Consider the following 17,788-nt stretch of genomic DNA (forward strand, 5'->3'; position numbering starts at 1 on the left):
CATTAATCACTTTAACTCAAATACAAAATTTAAGCAAAAATTATATATATATATATATATATATATATATATATATATATATATATATATATATATATATATATATATATAACACCTCAAGATTTATGAAAATAAAGTCAAACTAATAGATTTTCCTGAAGTACGTTTGAGTGGGTGACTTAAAACTTTTTTAAAAGAGAAAAAAGAAGAAGGGTAGTTGATTTTTTCATGAAATTAAACAATCAATAAAAATGCAACATCAACCATTTGTGGAAGGAAAATAACCATTTGTTTTGTTTTACTATGCTGTTTTATTATGAATTGCGGTAGTCTCTTTTCAAGTGTAATATCTAGTTAAGTGAACTTAAACTTAATTTAATTGCAATGTGCACTTTTGATCTTTATTACTTGTGAATCTTCATAATTTTAACGAATTATTCTATACTTGAGGGTGATATAATTTTAAGAATAATAAATATATAACATTTCATATGTAAAGGGATAAAAACTCACATTTTCAAATTTAAATACATTTAATAAAGTATTACAATGACCAATTTCAAGATTGACCAATAACTGAAAAATCAAAAGTGCAATTATGTTGAGCAAACCACCTAAATATTAGCAGGTGCACCTACAAAGAGCACTGTTATTATTTGGTGATTTCTAGATTATATAACAGTACTCTTTAATATATTTATGACATCTATATTAAAGAGTACTGTTATATAATTTAGAAATGACCAAATAATAACAACGGAATTGCTATGTTGTTGACGTGATTTTTCACCTCAATTGTGGAAGGCAAAAAATTTATCAAGTGAGCTAGTCTTCAATTCGATTACAATATGAATACACATTACATCGAGGTAATGAAACTACCAGAAAAATTGTACAATCATATGATTGTAATTTTCACAACATTAATTGGTGAATATTTTGACTCTAAAGTAAATGATTGGATGAGAATTCTAAAAACTTAGTCAATAATTCAAGGCGCCGCCAGTCAGAATTTTATGGGTCCTACCAACAGGTGACAAGACAAGTTCCTCTATGCCAAGTCATCAACAATCCTTTTCACTGCTTCCTGGAAACTAGACTCGTCCCAATCACTACCCTGGACCAAATCACAACAAAATGAGAGAAAGTTGGTTAACAAAGTTGGTAGGAGAACCAAATTTAAACAAGAGTTTCAAGATATATGAGCATAGCCGGAGCCAAGATTCAGAGCCCGTTTGGACATAAGAAATTTTTTTCTTTTTTTTTTTTCAAAAAATTTTCATTTTTTTCAAGTAAAATTTTCAATTTTCACTTGAAGATGCATTTTAAAAATTTTCGAAAATTTAAAAAATTCCAAAAAAGCTATTTTCCAAAATTTTTAGTCATCACTCACAAAACTTAAAAAACAACCCAAAATTATATTCATGTCCAAACACAACTCTAAATTTCAAATACTATTTTTACTTGAAAATAATTTTCACCCTGTTTTGGAATTTTACAATTCTTATATATAAACGCCCACTTAAAAGTTATGATTTTAGAATTTACTGCGGAATTTATAGCTCATTTTAATTATATTAGCTATATGTGTAGCTAATATTAAAAAATTTGTGTTATTTATGCAACAACAATAACAATAGCATACTCAGTATAATCTCACAGTGAAATCTATGAATGCACGTAGATCTTACTTCTATCTTGAGAAAGTAAAGTGACTGTTTCTAATAGAAACTCCGCTAAGGACGGACTTTGTCGGTTCAAAAGAGAATGCCAAAAGAGAACTTAAAAAGTTGGAAAAAGTTTTCCTAAAATGAAAGTGATATTTCCCAACTGTTATATTTTTCTATTTTGAAGGGCGGAAAAGACTAACATTTCACAGAAACCGGAAAGAAGAAGTACCATCCTAAATTTTTTAGCAATTGATATCCACTAGTTATAAGCTCAATAAAAGTATGATGAGACAGCAATTTAGCCATTACATAAAAGAAGAGATTAGCGTTATGTGAGAATTGGATATTGTTATTTTAGAAATCAAAGAACCAATTAAACTTGTAAACTCTCACTCAATTTTCTAAGATAACGTTTTTCTATATAAGGAATTCGTGATAATGGTATCTTTTTAATATACACTCAAACCTCTCTATAGTACAATATCGTTATATAACAACCATTCATTATAAAAGCCAAGCTTTTATCGGAACCGATTATATAACTATAACAACATCGTTATATAACTAATTAAGTTACACTATTATTTCTTTTGTTTTGTACAACACGTTTGGTTCAAAGGATTAAGTGGATTATCTCCGTATAAATTTTAGGATTAAATTTATCCTATGTTTTGTTGGAGGTATATATTACCTAAAATCGGTATTAATTTATACCAAAATCTTGGTATAAAGTATCCTATATAGAAGGCGGGACAAGTATTATAGTCTTGGGATATTCCCATTTCGAACCAAATAAACCTGTGATATGATATAAATGCAATTAGTTAAGGCTAGTTTCAGAAAATAAAAAGCATACCTCAATTCTAAGTCTCAAAGTTATGTGAGTTACAGGTTCTGATTGAACCACTGATCTGGTATTTGCTGCTACTGACTCTAAGTTTACATCGTTGTCACTTTTCAACAATTCCAGCAAACGAGTAACCAAATCCAAAATGCTGCATTCTCTCCTTACTGAAATTTGCAAGTCTACTATTCTTGATTCTGACGTTGATTCGCCTACATTTATCATTTCAACAGCTACCCTTGCACTTCCACCAGTAAAGGTGCTAATAATTGCATCTACTGCAGCTTGATTAATTGGTTCAAAGGAGGATTTGTTCTGAGGTTGATCAAGTAATTGTGCTTCCAACATTTCATTCTTTTTACTCAGTTCTTCCACTTGAGTTTTTAATGAACTTAAATATTCTGTTGTACTGGCAAGTACTGATGCTTTGTCCTTCTGCACAAGAAATCGAACAAGATTTGAACCATTTCATTATAACATAAATAAGGTTATGGGGAGGGTAGTGTGTACGCAGTCTTACGTATCACTGCCTCATGCAGGTAGAGAGGTTGTTTCTGGTAAACTCTCGGCTCCTAGCAAGCATGCAAATCGCAACAGTATAGAGAAGAAAAACAATACGTAGTAATTAAAAGTGTGTAGTAGTACTCTCAGATTGAAGGGGAGCCTTGGCGTAGCTGGTAAAGTTGTTGTCACGTGACCAAGAGGTCATGTGTACAAGCCGTGGAAACAGCCTCTTGCAGAAATACAAGATAAGACTGCGACAATATAGGCCCTTGTAGTACGGCCCTTTCCCGGACCCCACGCATACCAGGAAGTTAGTATACCAGGCTGTCCCTTTTTTTTTTTGGTAGTACTCATAAACAAGTTAAACATTTAGATGAGATAATCACATTTTAACATGATATCATAGCAATAATAAATGGGCGTAAAAAAACTAATTTTGAAAATGTACTCTAATAATAGCTTAAATTTTTAGACGTGATGGTGACACAGTTTACTTCATAATTAAAACCATACCTTAGTACCAGGTGGGAGTAAAGATCTAAGTAGTTGAAAGCTATCGTTAAGCTTTTCGCGTCTTCGTCTCTCTGAAATCATGTGATGAACCTGAGTACTTGTAGGGGCACGCGGGTTAGGCTGCATTTGTTCTTGCCTTGATCTCATCATATTTAAATTTCTGAAGAAATTGATAGATCTTCTAACCATGTTTTGTCGGCGAGTTGTGGCTGCTGTTATTGGCAGATTGAGACCTAAACCTGATCTAAACCTTCTAAATGCAGTGGCTTTTTGTGTTGCTAATTGGTTATAATCTGTGGGTAAGTTTTCTCTGGATTGGCGAGAGGAGGAAGAAGAAGAGGGCGATGTCATGACAGCAAGATATGCTCTTGTTAATTCAGCATCTTCGGTTTCTACTGTCGGGAATTGTATGCCTTGTGTTTGATTTAATGTCTGAATGACTTGATGATATGGCGTGGGGGTTGCAGATACCGGTGGAATTGGTCTAATGGACTGATCGGAAAAGGTATCCGTTCGCGGCGGTTCTGGTACATATGGCGACGTGCTTGCTACATTGAAGAGAAGGGATGAGTATTCGCCTGGGCTATCAATTGAGAATGATGAAGATGATGATGGCCGATTTTGATCAATTGGCAGTAACTGATTAGGAATTCCTCTTTTTGGTGCTGGTGCTGGTGCTGCTGCTTGTCTTGAGAAATATTCGGCAAACAAGTTTGTCATTCCCATTTCCAAGTTTACCTTTATATATAAAGTAACTAGTATTAAAACCCGCACGATTCACAACCAATGTTAATAAAGAATTAACAGAAGTTAGAACCTTAGAGTTTTGAAATCATGAATAAAAGTGGGGTCATAGAAATTTTATAAAGAAGTGGTCTTACTTGAGGGCTAGAAGTCATTCCAACCTCAATTTCTCCAATGCTACACCCCATACAGATAACTGTCTGAAGTTAAAAACAAAATCAGAAGATAAAATTAAGTTTCAATATCAACCACATTATTGTGTACTTTTACCATATTGGATCACGTGATAATGAAATAAACAAACACAAACCTTGATTCCAGCTTCCTGCAACAATCACTTAAAAGGTTAGCTTGGATATCTTTTTAAATAAAGTTTTAATACATAATAATTTGTTATCAAAAGATTTATGATATGTTATCAAAAGTACCTGGTAGAATTGAAGTTGAACAGGATTGGATGCATGTGATTGAAAATCTGCAAACTGCAGCTCCATATAAGGAACATTGTTCTTGAAAGCCAGTCCTGGAATGCGGCTGAAGGTGAACAAATACACTTAATTTAGAAAAATTCTTGCTTCTTTTTCCCTCCATATCATAAATCTTTTAGAAGAATTAACCTAAATATCTATCACCCAATCGCTTAAACGAAAGATAACCAGAGGATGTGTAATATATGTCTGGTACATGTATAGTCGTGTATAGTCAATGTGTAATCTATAAGCGCAGAGATTGCCTACCCGCTATCCATGATAAGCCATGAATGCCTATACTCCTGGAATAGCCTCTGGGCAACATCACTGTCTCCATTGTAGATTCCACCCAAGGACATAAAACAGCTACAAAATGACGAAAATGTGGCAGGTTAGAAGAATGTTCTGGGGCATGCATATATCTTTTTTGTAGTACTGGAAGTAGATAGCTAAACTAATGAGAGGGATGAAGAAGTAGTAGTAATCTTACTTAGATGGTTGGTAATATTGCCAAAGGCATATGTAAGTGCAACCTAAGGACTCCATTATCCTTAAGAGAAAGACGGCGCGGTCTCCTCCTTCAAGGAAAAAGATGGAATCCATGCAGCTAGCTCCAACAAAAAGAATTTCTTAGTATGTTTGCTACATGAGAGTTTGCTGCAGCATTGTCCCTAATACAGTATGGTGATCATAGTTGTCAAGGTGCTCTGTATGGAAAACATGAACATATTTATGTGCTTTAAGAAGGAGGGAAAAGTTATAGAATAATGGTGTATGAATCATAGAGTTCAAGAGCTAAAAAAAGGTTTCATTTGAATCTTGAAAGTTAACACTTTTTCGCTAGCTACAATTCATGTTAGGTGATAGTTTGAAAAGTATATTGGGAGAAATATCCTATAAAAAGAAAATGAAAAGGACCCCACCAAACAAAAAAAGTTAAATGGGACAACTTATACAAGTCTCTGAGAAGGTTAACGGGGATATTGAAGAAAAGTAGTAAAGGTATATAATTAAGAACCTGAAATTTTCAAGGGAAGAGAAAAATAGGATTTTTGGAAAAGTAGAGGAGAGAAAAGAAGTAGCCAGCCAAGGGAGGGTTGAAAAGTAATGGTCAAAGTCTACTAAGGCAAAGATTTGAATTGAGTCAAGGGAGGATGGCAGTGTGTTCCTTTCTATAGTTTTCATTGTCATGTTTTTTGGATATTAGTACAAAACTACCCTCTAATCTCCCTAATCACAAAATCTCTCATTAGTTCTTTAAAATTTTGGAAAGACATAACTTTTGTTTTTGTTTAATCGTCAAGTATTTGGAAATCACTAACTTAACTAAACTTAGAGATCTCATTCTTTCTACGACAAATATTGGAATGTATTGCCGTCAAGTTAGCTATTATTTGTTCTAGTAATAGAAATGAGTGTTGCAGCTCCTTATCAATTAACTATCCATAATTTTAACAGATTTTTTCCTTTTTCACCCGTGCGATCTGGTCCTTTTTCGAACCCCGCACATAACTAAAGCTTAGTGCACCGAGTTGACTCTTTTTAATATCTCTTAAAATTCATTTTACTTAATTATCGCCACCAAGCGTTTAATAATTTCACTAAGAATTTCAACAAAACTAACATGATATGGTAATACAAACACTTATTCTTTCCTTCTAAATAAAGTTATGGTGTGTGGCAAAAATATAGCTTAAGGCGACAAATAGAATTTTTTTTATAAGGTATAGTCTTAGATAAATTTGTCAAATGAAAAAAAAATCAACATTTAAATTTTGGGCTTTTGGGGCATGAGATTGGGTAAAAATAGCACGGTATAGCTAGTTTTCGGACTGGTCATTCAAAAATAGTCAGCGTTTACCAAGTCAATGAAAAATAGCCACTATTTTGCTGCAACAGAGACCGGTCCAGCATAATATATTGGAGTTCGGTGCACCTGTGTATGAACTCCAACATATTATGATGGACCGGTATACTTTGCTGTCTCCAGTATAATGTACTGGAGACTGGAGCACCGGTGCTCAAACTCCAGTATATTATGCTGGACCAGTATACTTGCTGGAACTCGAGTATATTATGCTGGAGTTCTAGTATACTTGTACTGGAACTCCATCATATTATGTTGGAGTTCCAGCATACTTATCGTGGAACTCCAGTATAATATGCTGGAGTTCAAGTACAACATAATATGCTGGCGTATTATCCGAATTTTGAACAGTGTTTTCGCTCAAATTTATCATTATATGAAAAGTGGCTAAATTTCGATTACTTTTGAAACTAGGCTATTTTTGAACGACCAGTTGTAAATCTGGTGGCTGTACTTTCGTTTCAAGAGGCGTTTTAACCATTTTTCTTTCACTTAAAACACTTAATCATTTTTAAAAATTAAGGAAGAAATACACATAGAAAAAACTAAATATTTGTGATGACCCGATAGGTCATCTTTAATTTTAACATTCATTACTGTGTTCCGAGACCTCTAATAGCTCCATTCAGCCTTTCTCGATTTTTGCGTGTGCAGTCCTTATCTTTATGTGAAAACTAAACAAAATGTGAAATTTTGCCTTCAAAACTCATTTGAGTTGACTTCGGTCAATGTTTTATGTAAACGGATCCGGATCAGTATTTTGACAGTCTTGATGAGTCCCTATCGTGATTTGGGACTTGGGTGTATGCCCGGAATCAAATTCAGAAATCCCTAGCTTGAATTATCATAAATTGTCGAAAACTAGAAATTTAAAGGTTTAAAGATTTCAAAGTTTGACCGGGAGTTGACTTTATTGCTATCGGGGTCGAATCCGATTCTGAAAATTTGAATAGGCCTGTAATATCATTTATGAATTGTGTGCAGAATTTGGAGTCAATTGGACTTGATTTGATAGGTTTCGGCATTAATTGTAGAAGTTGAAATTCATTAGTTTTTATTAGGCTTGAATTTGGGGTGCGATTCGTATTTTTGATGTTGCATGACATTATTTAAGGCCTCGACTAAGTTCACATAATATTTTAGGACTTTTTGGTATATATGGTTGAAGTCCCGGGGGCCTCAGATGAATTTCGGATAGTTAACGGAGTGACACGGGACTTTGAAAAGTGCTGAACCCTGCTGGTGCTGTGTATTCTGGTTTCCTTCTATGCGATCGCGTGGATGGGTCTGCGATCGCGTAGGCTTACAGAGTACATGTATGTTGTACTCATACTATACTCTGCACTTCTTGTGCAAATACCGGAGTTGGCCTCAGCGGCGCACCGTAGACTTGCTCGGATTCAGCTACCCAGAGGAGACTTGAGGTATAGCTGAACAATGTCCACAGCTCTGAAGTCCACTTCTACTTTATCTTAGTTGTGTATCATCTTTCAGGCAACTTTACTTTCATTCAGACCTTTATCCATATTGTTTTAGTAGCTCGTGCATTTGGACATCAGATTCGGGGATGTATTTAGATATTTCAGTTGTTATGGTTTTCCGCACTTTATTTCAGTTTCATCACAGTTATTTCAGTAATTGACATCAGTTTAATTTAATTTGTTTAAAGATGACTCAAGACTATTCTAACGTTGGCTTGTCTAGCAAGTGAAATGTTAGATGCCACCACGATTCCCAGGGGGCAATTACGGGTCATGACAATATTGTTGAAAGATCGACAGTCCTTTTTAAGTAAATAATTCCAAATATTTTTTAGTATAATTCTTATTAAAAATACCTAGGCATTTTATTCGCTAGAACTAATTAATACCACAAACTGAAAATATAGGAGGCTTGTTTCTATTTACAAAACCAATAGAGATATATATAACTGTATAAGTAGTAAAACGTTAAGGAAGATTGTGCAACACACTTACTTTAATTGCTGATTTGTGTTGAGGTGGTCATGTAGTTTCTAGTTTCTTCAGTTAAATACTTTTATTAATTTATCAAAAAAAATCCAAGTGTTTAAACTCGACTAGAATATATAAGTGAATTGTGAACCAATGGATTCTAATATAATTAATTCCCTGAAGTTTCTCTAGCTTTCTACTTGTCAATGATAAAGACAAAAGTTTTACTTCATATATTATAAGTTATTGCATGAGGAAAAAGAGTATCTAACTTAAGTTGGTCTTCAATATGTTAATTCACACATAAGAATTCTATAACTACTAGATGCTGTACTCTGTGTAGTGTACGGGAGCAATTGTTTCTCTCTTTCTCTTTTATTTTGTTTGTTTTAAAAATAAGAAAAAAAATCAGAAAAACCACTTGGAGATATAATGTAGAGTACTGTTTATATATTTATTTTTTAAAATCATGTTTATTTTAATTTTTTGGAGATCTCGTTATTGTTTAATCACTTTGTAGGTGTATACGGGTAAAATAGGCTCACGGTTCACCCGGTCTCCGATTGGTTAAATCGATCTCAAAACACTGTGATGAAGGACCGGAATCAAAGCAAGGGTCTCATCGAGTCAGAGTTCACGGGTATGACGCCCACCCTCGAGAATATCGGGATCATGATCCAGAGTCGGTCCTAATCCTGGAAGACTTCGGGGAACGTTATCGGGCAATCAAACACGATCAACAGAAGGCCGTGATATCCGCGACCGGCCGGATATCACAGCGTGGAATGTATCGATAAAGAACCGGCGATCAGTTAAACAAAAGATTTTTTACCTTTTATGTAATTGTACCTAGAGTAGGATTCCTCTACTATATAAAAGGAGGGGGTCTTATAATTCATGAGACATATTATAACACGCATTCCAAAGTAATACGTCACTATTTTTACTATTATCAAAGCTTTTTTCTTTGTTCATCAATACTGGCCAGTGTGAGCCCAGATCGAGGGTGAACGTTATACTAAGGCTGGAATCATCCTCCGTGTGTGGTTTGAATTTACTGTACCTTTACTCGTTCATTTTAATTCAATTTATCGTTTTATATCAAATTAACCCATGTCTCTTTAAAACCACAACAACAACAACAACAACCGAGTAAAATCCCACAAGTGGGGTCTGGGGAGGGTAATGTGTACGCAGACCTTACCCCTACCTCGAAGGGGTAGAGAGGCTGTTTCCGAAAGACCCTCGGCTCAAGATAATAAAAAGACAAAAGGAGAGAATACTAGATTCACCACGGAGATCATAGGGAAAAAGGAACATAAAATGCAGAAGAGAAATGCAAAGCAAAAACGATGGTTAGTAAATGGATCATGCGTCGAAAATAGAAAATATTAAGACACGACATTGCCCCTAGCTATCTTAGACAAAACCCCACCAGACTAGGCTCACAAAGGTACAAAGTAACGTAAGACTCAACTACCTCCTAGCCTACAACCGTAATACTCGACCTCCACAACTTCCTATCAAGTGTCATGTCCTCGAAAATCTGAAGCCTCGTCATATCCTGCCTGATCACCTCTCCCCAATACTTCTTAGGCCTCCCTTTACCTCTTCTCGTGCCTTCCACAACTAGCCTCTCACACCTCCTTACTGGAGCATCTGGGCTTCTCCTCTGTACATGCCCGAACCATCTGAGTCGCACTTCCCGCATCTTGTCATCAATGGGAGCCACGTGCACCTTCTCTCGAGGGTAAACAGTTTCGCGCACACATACAAATTTAATTGTTATCCGATTTTGAGGGTAAACAGTTTGGCGCACACCGTGGGGCTAAGAATAATAGTGGCAATTTGATCCAAATTTCCATAACACACCCTACTTTACACTTGTTCTTCTTCAATTTCAGATCAAAGTTAGAAATGTTGAACCCTCACTCTGCCCCTCTAAACGTGGATGCTGAGTCTGGTTACCATGGCGAGAACAACAATGTAGAACCTGGTAGGGAGGTGCTCCCTGTCGATCTTAACAGAGTTCCAGCCGCAGAACTGATCAACGCCAGCTCTCATGTGGCCATCAATGCGAATTTGCCTACCAATCCTAAGAACAACGTCCGCGGGGAAGTCCGGTCGATTGCTCAAAATACGCACGACGGTGTAGGTAACGGGATCAACTTGCGGGTGATCTTCGAAATTCTATAGGCTCAATAGGCGGTGATAGCCTATCTGCAGAACCAAAGTCGCGCCCCAAGTAGAATTGAGCCCGGACTATCTCGGGAAGTCACCCGCAGAAACGAACCGGTCACGGAGAGGCTAAATGAAGCGAAACTGGGGACTAACCCCGAGATAATAAAGATGTTGGAGGAGCTGACAAAATGGGTAGAATCGGGAGAAAAGAAAATTGAAGCCAATTAAAAAAGGTGGAAACCGACAGTTCCAGGGTTGACCAAATCCCATGAGCACCACCTATATTGAAGGGCCTGGATCCCATAAAGTTTGTCCAAAACCATTTTTCCTCCGAGTGCAGCTCCGAAGCCAATCCCTAAGAAGTTGCGCATGGTTGAGATTCCTAAGTACAATGGAACAACAGACCCAAATGAGCATCATCCTAAACCTGTGCCATCGAAGGGAACGACATGGAAGATGATGAGATTGAGTCTGTCCTGCTGAAAACGTTCGAGGAGACTCTGTAAAAGGGAGTTATGATATGGTATCACAACCTACCCCCTAATTCTATTGACTCGTTTGCTATGCTTGAAGATTCATTCGTGAAAGCACACACCGGGGCCATCAAGGTCGAGACCAGGAAGTCAGACCTTTTCAAAGTGAAACAGAGAGATTATGAGATGCTCAGAGAATTTGTGACCCAGTTATAAATTGAACGGATGGACCTGCCTTCAATCGCGGATGATCGGGCCGTTCATGCCTTCACCCAAGGACTCAATGTTTGAAGCTTGTTGGCTTCACAACAGTTGAATCAAAATCTAATAGAGTATCTGGCTGTTACTTGGGCCGGCGTGCATAATCAGTATCAATCGAAAATTAGGGCCGAAGATGATTAGCTTGGGGCCCATTCTGGGTCAATGTATCCAGTCAGAGCTATCGACAGAGCCAAAAGATATATTGATCATGAACCAAGATCAAACAAGGATAGGTATCAGCCATACAATGGAGACCGAAGAGGTAATGGGTCTGGGCGAAACCCTATGAGAAGTGAAAGGAGAAGCGATCGAGGTCAAAATAATCGGGGACTCATGAGCAAAAACAATTTTGACAGGTCCATCTGCCTAAGGAAGCGCCAAGGTTATCGGAATACAACTTCAACACCGATGCTACTGCCATCGTATCGACCATTGGACGCATCAAATACACCAATTGTCCTTGACCCCTATAGTACGATCCAACCCAAAAGGATCCCAACCTAATTTGCAAATATCATGGAACGCACGGCCACAAAATAGAAGATTGCCGACAACTGAGAGAGGAAATAGCTTGGCTATTCAATTACGGACATCTCAGAGAGTTCCTAAGCGATCTAGCCAAGAATCATTTCAGGAATAGAGATTCCAGTGAACATATAGAGCAGGAGGAACCTCAGCACGTAATTAACATGATCATTGGTGGGGTCGACGTTCCTAGGGACCGATGTTAAAGTGCACCAAAGTATCCATCACAAGGGAAAAATGAACTCACGATAATGTGCTAGAGGGAACCTTGTCTTTCAACGGCGAGGACACTGAAAGCATCATGCAACCCCAAGACGATGCACTGGTAATATCTATACTTATAAATAAATCTTGAGTTAAGCGTGTATTAATTGTTCATGTAGCTCGACCAATATCATTAGATCGAGGGTCGTGGAACAACATGGTCTTCAAAACCATAACGTGCCTGCAGTCCGAGTTCTAAATAGATTCAACATGGCATGTGAGACCACTAAAAGGGAGACAAAATTACCGGTGAACGCCGCCAAAAACATTCAGGAAACAAATTTCTATGTAATCGACTGAGATATGAGGTACAATGCTCTTCAGGAGGCCATGGATTCACAACATGAGAGCAGTGCCATCGACTTTACACCAGGTGTTGAAATTTCCAACGCGAGGAGAGAATAAAAAAATTTACGGAGAACAACCGGCTGTAAAGGAGATGTTCGCAGTCGAAGAGGTGATCCCTGTATCTGCACTTTCAACACCAAAAGGTCAGGTTCAGTCGCCAAGGAAGAAACCAAATAGCAATTACCAACACCGGCCCCGCCTAACCGGAGAAGCAGGGGATGGGTGAAGACGATAACTACGGGGTTCCCAGATCTTTCATAGCCCGCGATGAGTCCGACGCCACCAAATCAATGGTCGAAGAACTGGAGCAAGTCATATTGATCGAGCATTTGCCCAATCGTAAGGTATACCTGGGCACGGGGTTAAGTCTCGAGCTTAGGAAAAAAACTCATTAAATTCCTTATAGCTAACATATATTGTTTTGCTTGGTCCCACCTTGATATGACAGGGATCCCCCGGGAAATAACCACTCACAAGCTAAGCCTGGACCCGAAGTTGAAGTCAAGAATACATTCATCAAAGATGAGGTATCTAAACTCCTTAAAATAGGGTCGATTCGGGAGGTTAAGTACCCGGACTGGTTAGCAAACGTAGTGGTAGTCCCTAAAAAAGAGAATAAATTATTAATGTGTATAGACTATAAGGATTTGAATAAAGCATGTCCAAAGGACTCTTTCCATTTGCACAACATTGATCGCATGATCGATGTGATGGACGACCACGAGATCCGTAGTTTTCTCGACGCCTATTCTGGATACAACCAAATTCGGATGGACCCGGGCGTTCAGGAAAAAACATCCTTCATCACTAAGTACGACACCTACTCCTATAATGTAATGCCATTCGGACTATATAACGCCAGTGCCACTTACCAATGCCTAGTGAATCGTATGTTCGAAGAACAGATAGGAAAATCAATGGAGGTTTATATTGACGATATGTTGGTTAAGTCCCTACAAGAAGCGGACCATTTGAACCATTTGCAGGAAACCTTAAAATATAGAAGAAGTGCAATATGAAGCTGAACGAAAAAATGTTCATCCGGAGTCGAATCCGAAAAATATCTCAGGTTCATGGTGTCCAACCAGGGATCGAGATCAATCCAGACGAAATCAAGGCCACATAGGAAATTACCGTAGTAGACAATATCAAGGTAGCTTCATTGGGTCGATTCATCTCGAGGTCCTTCGATAAGAGCCACCAGTTCTTCTCATTGTTGAAGAAGAGAATAACTTCTCATGGACCCCGGAGTGCCAACAAGCCTTGTAGGAACTCAAATGGTACCTCTCGAGCCCACCTTTACTACACACCCTGAAGGCAGACGAACAATTGTACCTGTACTTAGCGGTATCCGAGGTGGAGGTAAGTGGAGTCCTGGTCCGGGAAGAAGAAGGTAGGCAATTTCCTATATGTTATGTTAGTAGAACTCTAGGCGAGGCCGAAACTAGGTATCCTCACTTAGAAAAATTGGCGCTCGCTTTGCTAAGCGCCTCTAGGAAGCTGAAACCATATTTTCAATGTTATCCTATATGTGTTGTGTCTACTTACCCATTATGAAACATAATTCATAAACCCGAGCTCTCGGAATAATTGGCCAAATGGGATGTAGAAATTAGTGGGTACGATATCGAATATCGACCTCGAACCGCCATCAAATCTCCAATTTTGGCGGACTTTGTGGTCGACTTTACACTGGCCTTATTGCCCGAGGTCGAAAGGGAGTTGTTGTTGAACTAACGGACTTCCTTGGGAATTTGGACCCTCTTTACGGATGGTGCCTCGAGCTCAAAGGGGTTCGGACTTGGCATCGTGTTTAAGCTACCAACATGTAATGTAGTTAGACAATCTATTAGGACTGTAAAATTAACTAACAATGAGGCCGAGTATGAGGCCATGATTGCAGGTCTCGAATTGGCTAAAAGCCTGGGGGCAGAGGTGATCGTAGCTAAGTGTGGTTCCCTCCTTGTGGTGAACCAAGCCAATGAGATGTTCGAAGTCAGGGAAGAACGAATGCAAAGATACTTGGATAAGCTGTAAGTAACTATGCATCGGTTCAAGGAGTGGACTCTGCAGCATGTACCTCGAGATCAAAACAGCGAAGCCGATGCTCTTGCTAACTTAGGATGGTCAATTGATGATAATGAATTCAACTCGGCAAATGTCATACGACTTATGAAATCGGTAGTGGAAGAAGGTCACACCGAGATAAACTTGACATGCTTAACCTGGGACTAGAGGAACAAATATATAGACTACCTGACTCGGATCCTAAAGAATCGAGAGCTCTGCGTACGAAGGCGGCGCGATTCAGCCTATCCGAAGACGGTACCTTATTCAGGAGAACATTCGATGGCCCACCTTCAATTTGTCTAGGACCGGGAGATACCAAGCATGTTTTCAGGGATGTCCACGAAGGCACTTGCAGAAATCATTTTGGCGCTGAATCGCTGGTCCGGAAAGTAATTAGAGCCGGCTACTACCGGATCAACATGGAAAAGGACGCAAATGAGTTCGTATGAAAATGCGACAAATGTCAGAGTCATGCTCTGATGATTCATCAGACCGGGGAGCTGGTGCATTCGGTCTTGTCACCTTGGCCATTCATGAAATGGCGAATGGACATCTTTGGTGTCATGCCATGGGTGCCCGGTAAGGCTCAATTTATATTATTTATGACTGGCTATTTTTCTAAATGGGTTGAATGCCGAGCATTTGAGAAAGTTAGGGAAAAGGAAGTTATTGATTTCATTTGGGACCACATAATATGTTGGTTTGGAATGCCGACCGAGATCGTGTGAGATAATGGGAAGTAGTTCATTGGCAGCAAAATGAGCAAGTTTTTCGAGGACCATAAGATAAAAAAGATCCTATCAACACCCGATCACCCTAGTGGAAACGGGAATACGGAGTCCACGAATAAAACCATACTCCAAAACCTCAAAAAGATATTGATCGATGCTAAAGGAAAATGGAAGGAAATTTTGCCCGAAGTCTTATGAGTGTATCGCACAACCACAAAATCCAGTATAGGAGCCACCCCGTTATCAGAGGTCTACAGTGCCGAAGCTTTAATACTGATCGAAGTAGGAGAACCGAGTCTCAAGTTTCGGTATGCGACCGAAGAGTCAAACGACAAAGCCATGAGTACAAGCTTGGAACTTTTAGACGAAAGGCGCGAGGCCACCCAAAAGTAATGGATCGAGAGGTATTACAATCGAAGAGCCAACCTTTGACATTTCAATGTCGGGGACTTGGTGTTGAGTAAGGTGACATGAAATACCTGGAATCTGAATAAAGGGAAGGTATGACGTCCATATCAAATTATCAAGATCACCGACAAAGGATCGTACACACTTAAAACACTAAATGGTGAGCAATTACTGAGCAACTGGAACGTAGCCCACCTGAAACGATACTACTGCTAAGGTACAACCCCATTCATTTTGTTCCTTTACATGTATTACGGATTGGACTAACACTTGCATGTAATAGGGGCGGCCCTTCCCTAAATCAGATAAAGCAACTTCTTTAGGCCTCATATTAGTTGGGGCCCCCATTTTTAGTTACACCAAATATAGGCTATATGTAAATTTTAAAAAAAGTTTTATGTGTGAAAAAGTTTGATTTCTTTCTTTAAAAAATATAGAGAAGAAAGATTGCAGTTGCTATTTCTGCCCAGGAAATTGCATTTGAAATTAATATTGAATCTGAATTTAGTAAGAAATATGTGATATATAGAAAGAAACAATTTGATGAGAATGTTGATAACGAAATTTCAAAATCTCTCGAAGAGTCCTTAGGGTTGATTAATTTTTACATAGTATACAAGCCTATTTTTTTCACTTTAAAATATATTTGAATAGGTTCTATTGTTCCTCTCTTGTTTTGATATTTTAATAGTTTTTTCTTGAATCCTAAATTAGAATTTGCCCTAGTATTGTCAAACTAATTGCATTAATGATAGCTTTGCCTGCTTGTTTATACTGTTATCTAAATGTTTACATCTTTCTTTTGAATCTTTTATTTTGGATCTTTATTGCATATTTTCGTTGTGACCTTTAGTTGTAGATTATAGCCCCTTTAGCTCTTGTATTGTATTTCTACACCTATTTTTCTTGTATTGTATTTTATTCTTGTTTTATTTCTCACCTGTTTATCTGACCTTTAGTTGATATTATAGTTCCCGTTAGTTACTTTATTTTATTTTTTAATTGATTGCTTTTTCTGTCTTTTGTATTAATGTTTTAAGCTTAAGGTTTAATCTATCCATTTTAGTTCTGTGTTTGCATATGGGACCTAGTGAACAATACACATTGCTTCGCTATGACTTTCAGGTTCATTTTTAGGCGATTCGAGGCCGGTCATCCAAATTCATGAAGATGGCGTAAAAATTAGCACACGAAAAATTGAAAATCATTCTGAATTCTTATTTTATAGTCCTAAAATGCCAAAACCAAGGAACAGTCATGGAGAAGCAATGATTGTTATCCATTATATCGTTTTTGATAGAACCACAAACTTTAGGCGATTCAGGGTCAGTTGCACGAATTCATGAAGATGTCGTGGACATGAGCACATAAAAATCGTAAATCGTGTAGAATTCCTGTTTTATGGCCCTAAAATGTCAAAAAACGAGGAACGTTCATGGATAAGCAATAACTATTATTCATTAGGTCGTTTCTTATGGGCCTATAAAATATTAAGCGATTCGGGGCCGATTGCCTGAATTCATGGAAATAGAGTGGACATTAGCACACGAAAAATCAGAAATTGTGCTAAATTCCTGTTTTATAGCGGTCGTATTTGATGGTATAGAGAAAGTTTAGGTGATTCGGATGCGGTCTCCCGAACCCATGCAGATAGCGTGGGCTATAGCACACAAAAATTTGAGAATCGAGCGGAATTCTAGTTTTATGGCACTAAAATACAAAAAAATGAGGAACGGTCATGGCGAGGTGATGATTAATATTCCTTAGGTCATTTTTATGGGCCGACGAAATTTTAGGCGATTCGGGTCCGGTCGGTCGGACCCATGCAGATGGCATGGGCAATAACACACGAAAATCTTGGAATCGGGACGAAATTCCAGTTTTATTGCCCTAAAATGCCAAAAACGAGGAGCGGTCATGGCGAGGCAATGAATAATGTTCCTTTGGTCATCTTTGATGGGCC

At 38.0% G+C, this 17,788-nt stretch overlaps 1 protein-coding gene across 1 annotated transcript; it reads right to left on the minus strand.

Annotated features, from left to right (window-relative positions):
* Positions 1-509: 509 nt before the first annotated feature.
* Positions 510-5,694, minus strand: LOC109221364 (putative transcription factor bHLH041). Its single transcript, XM_019385841.1, has 8 exons — positions 5,236-5,694; positions 5,013-5,111; positions 4,704-4,809; positions 4,586-4,600; positions 4,413-4,475; positions 3,532-4,269; positions 2,527-2,949; positions 510-1,117 (listed from the first exon to the last, which is right to left on the minus strand). The coding sequence occupies exons 1-8, from the start codon at positions 5,346-5,348 to the stop codon at positions 1,052-1,054; spliced, it is 1,623 nt and encodes a 540-aa protein (XP_019241386.1). The 5' UTR covers positions 5,349-5,694; the 3' UTR covers positions 510-1,051.
* Between the last annotated feature and the right edge of the window lie 12,094 nt (positions 5,695-17,788).

The sequence above is a fragment of the Nicotiana attenuata genome, unplaced genomic scaffold, assembly GCF_001879085.1.
Source record: "Nicotiana attenuata strain UT unplaced genomic scaffold, NIATTr2, whole genome shotgun sequence".
Lineage (NCBI taxonomy): Eukaryota > Viridiplantae > Streptophyta > Magnoliopsida > Solanales > Solanaceae > Nicotiana > Nicotiana attenuata.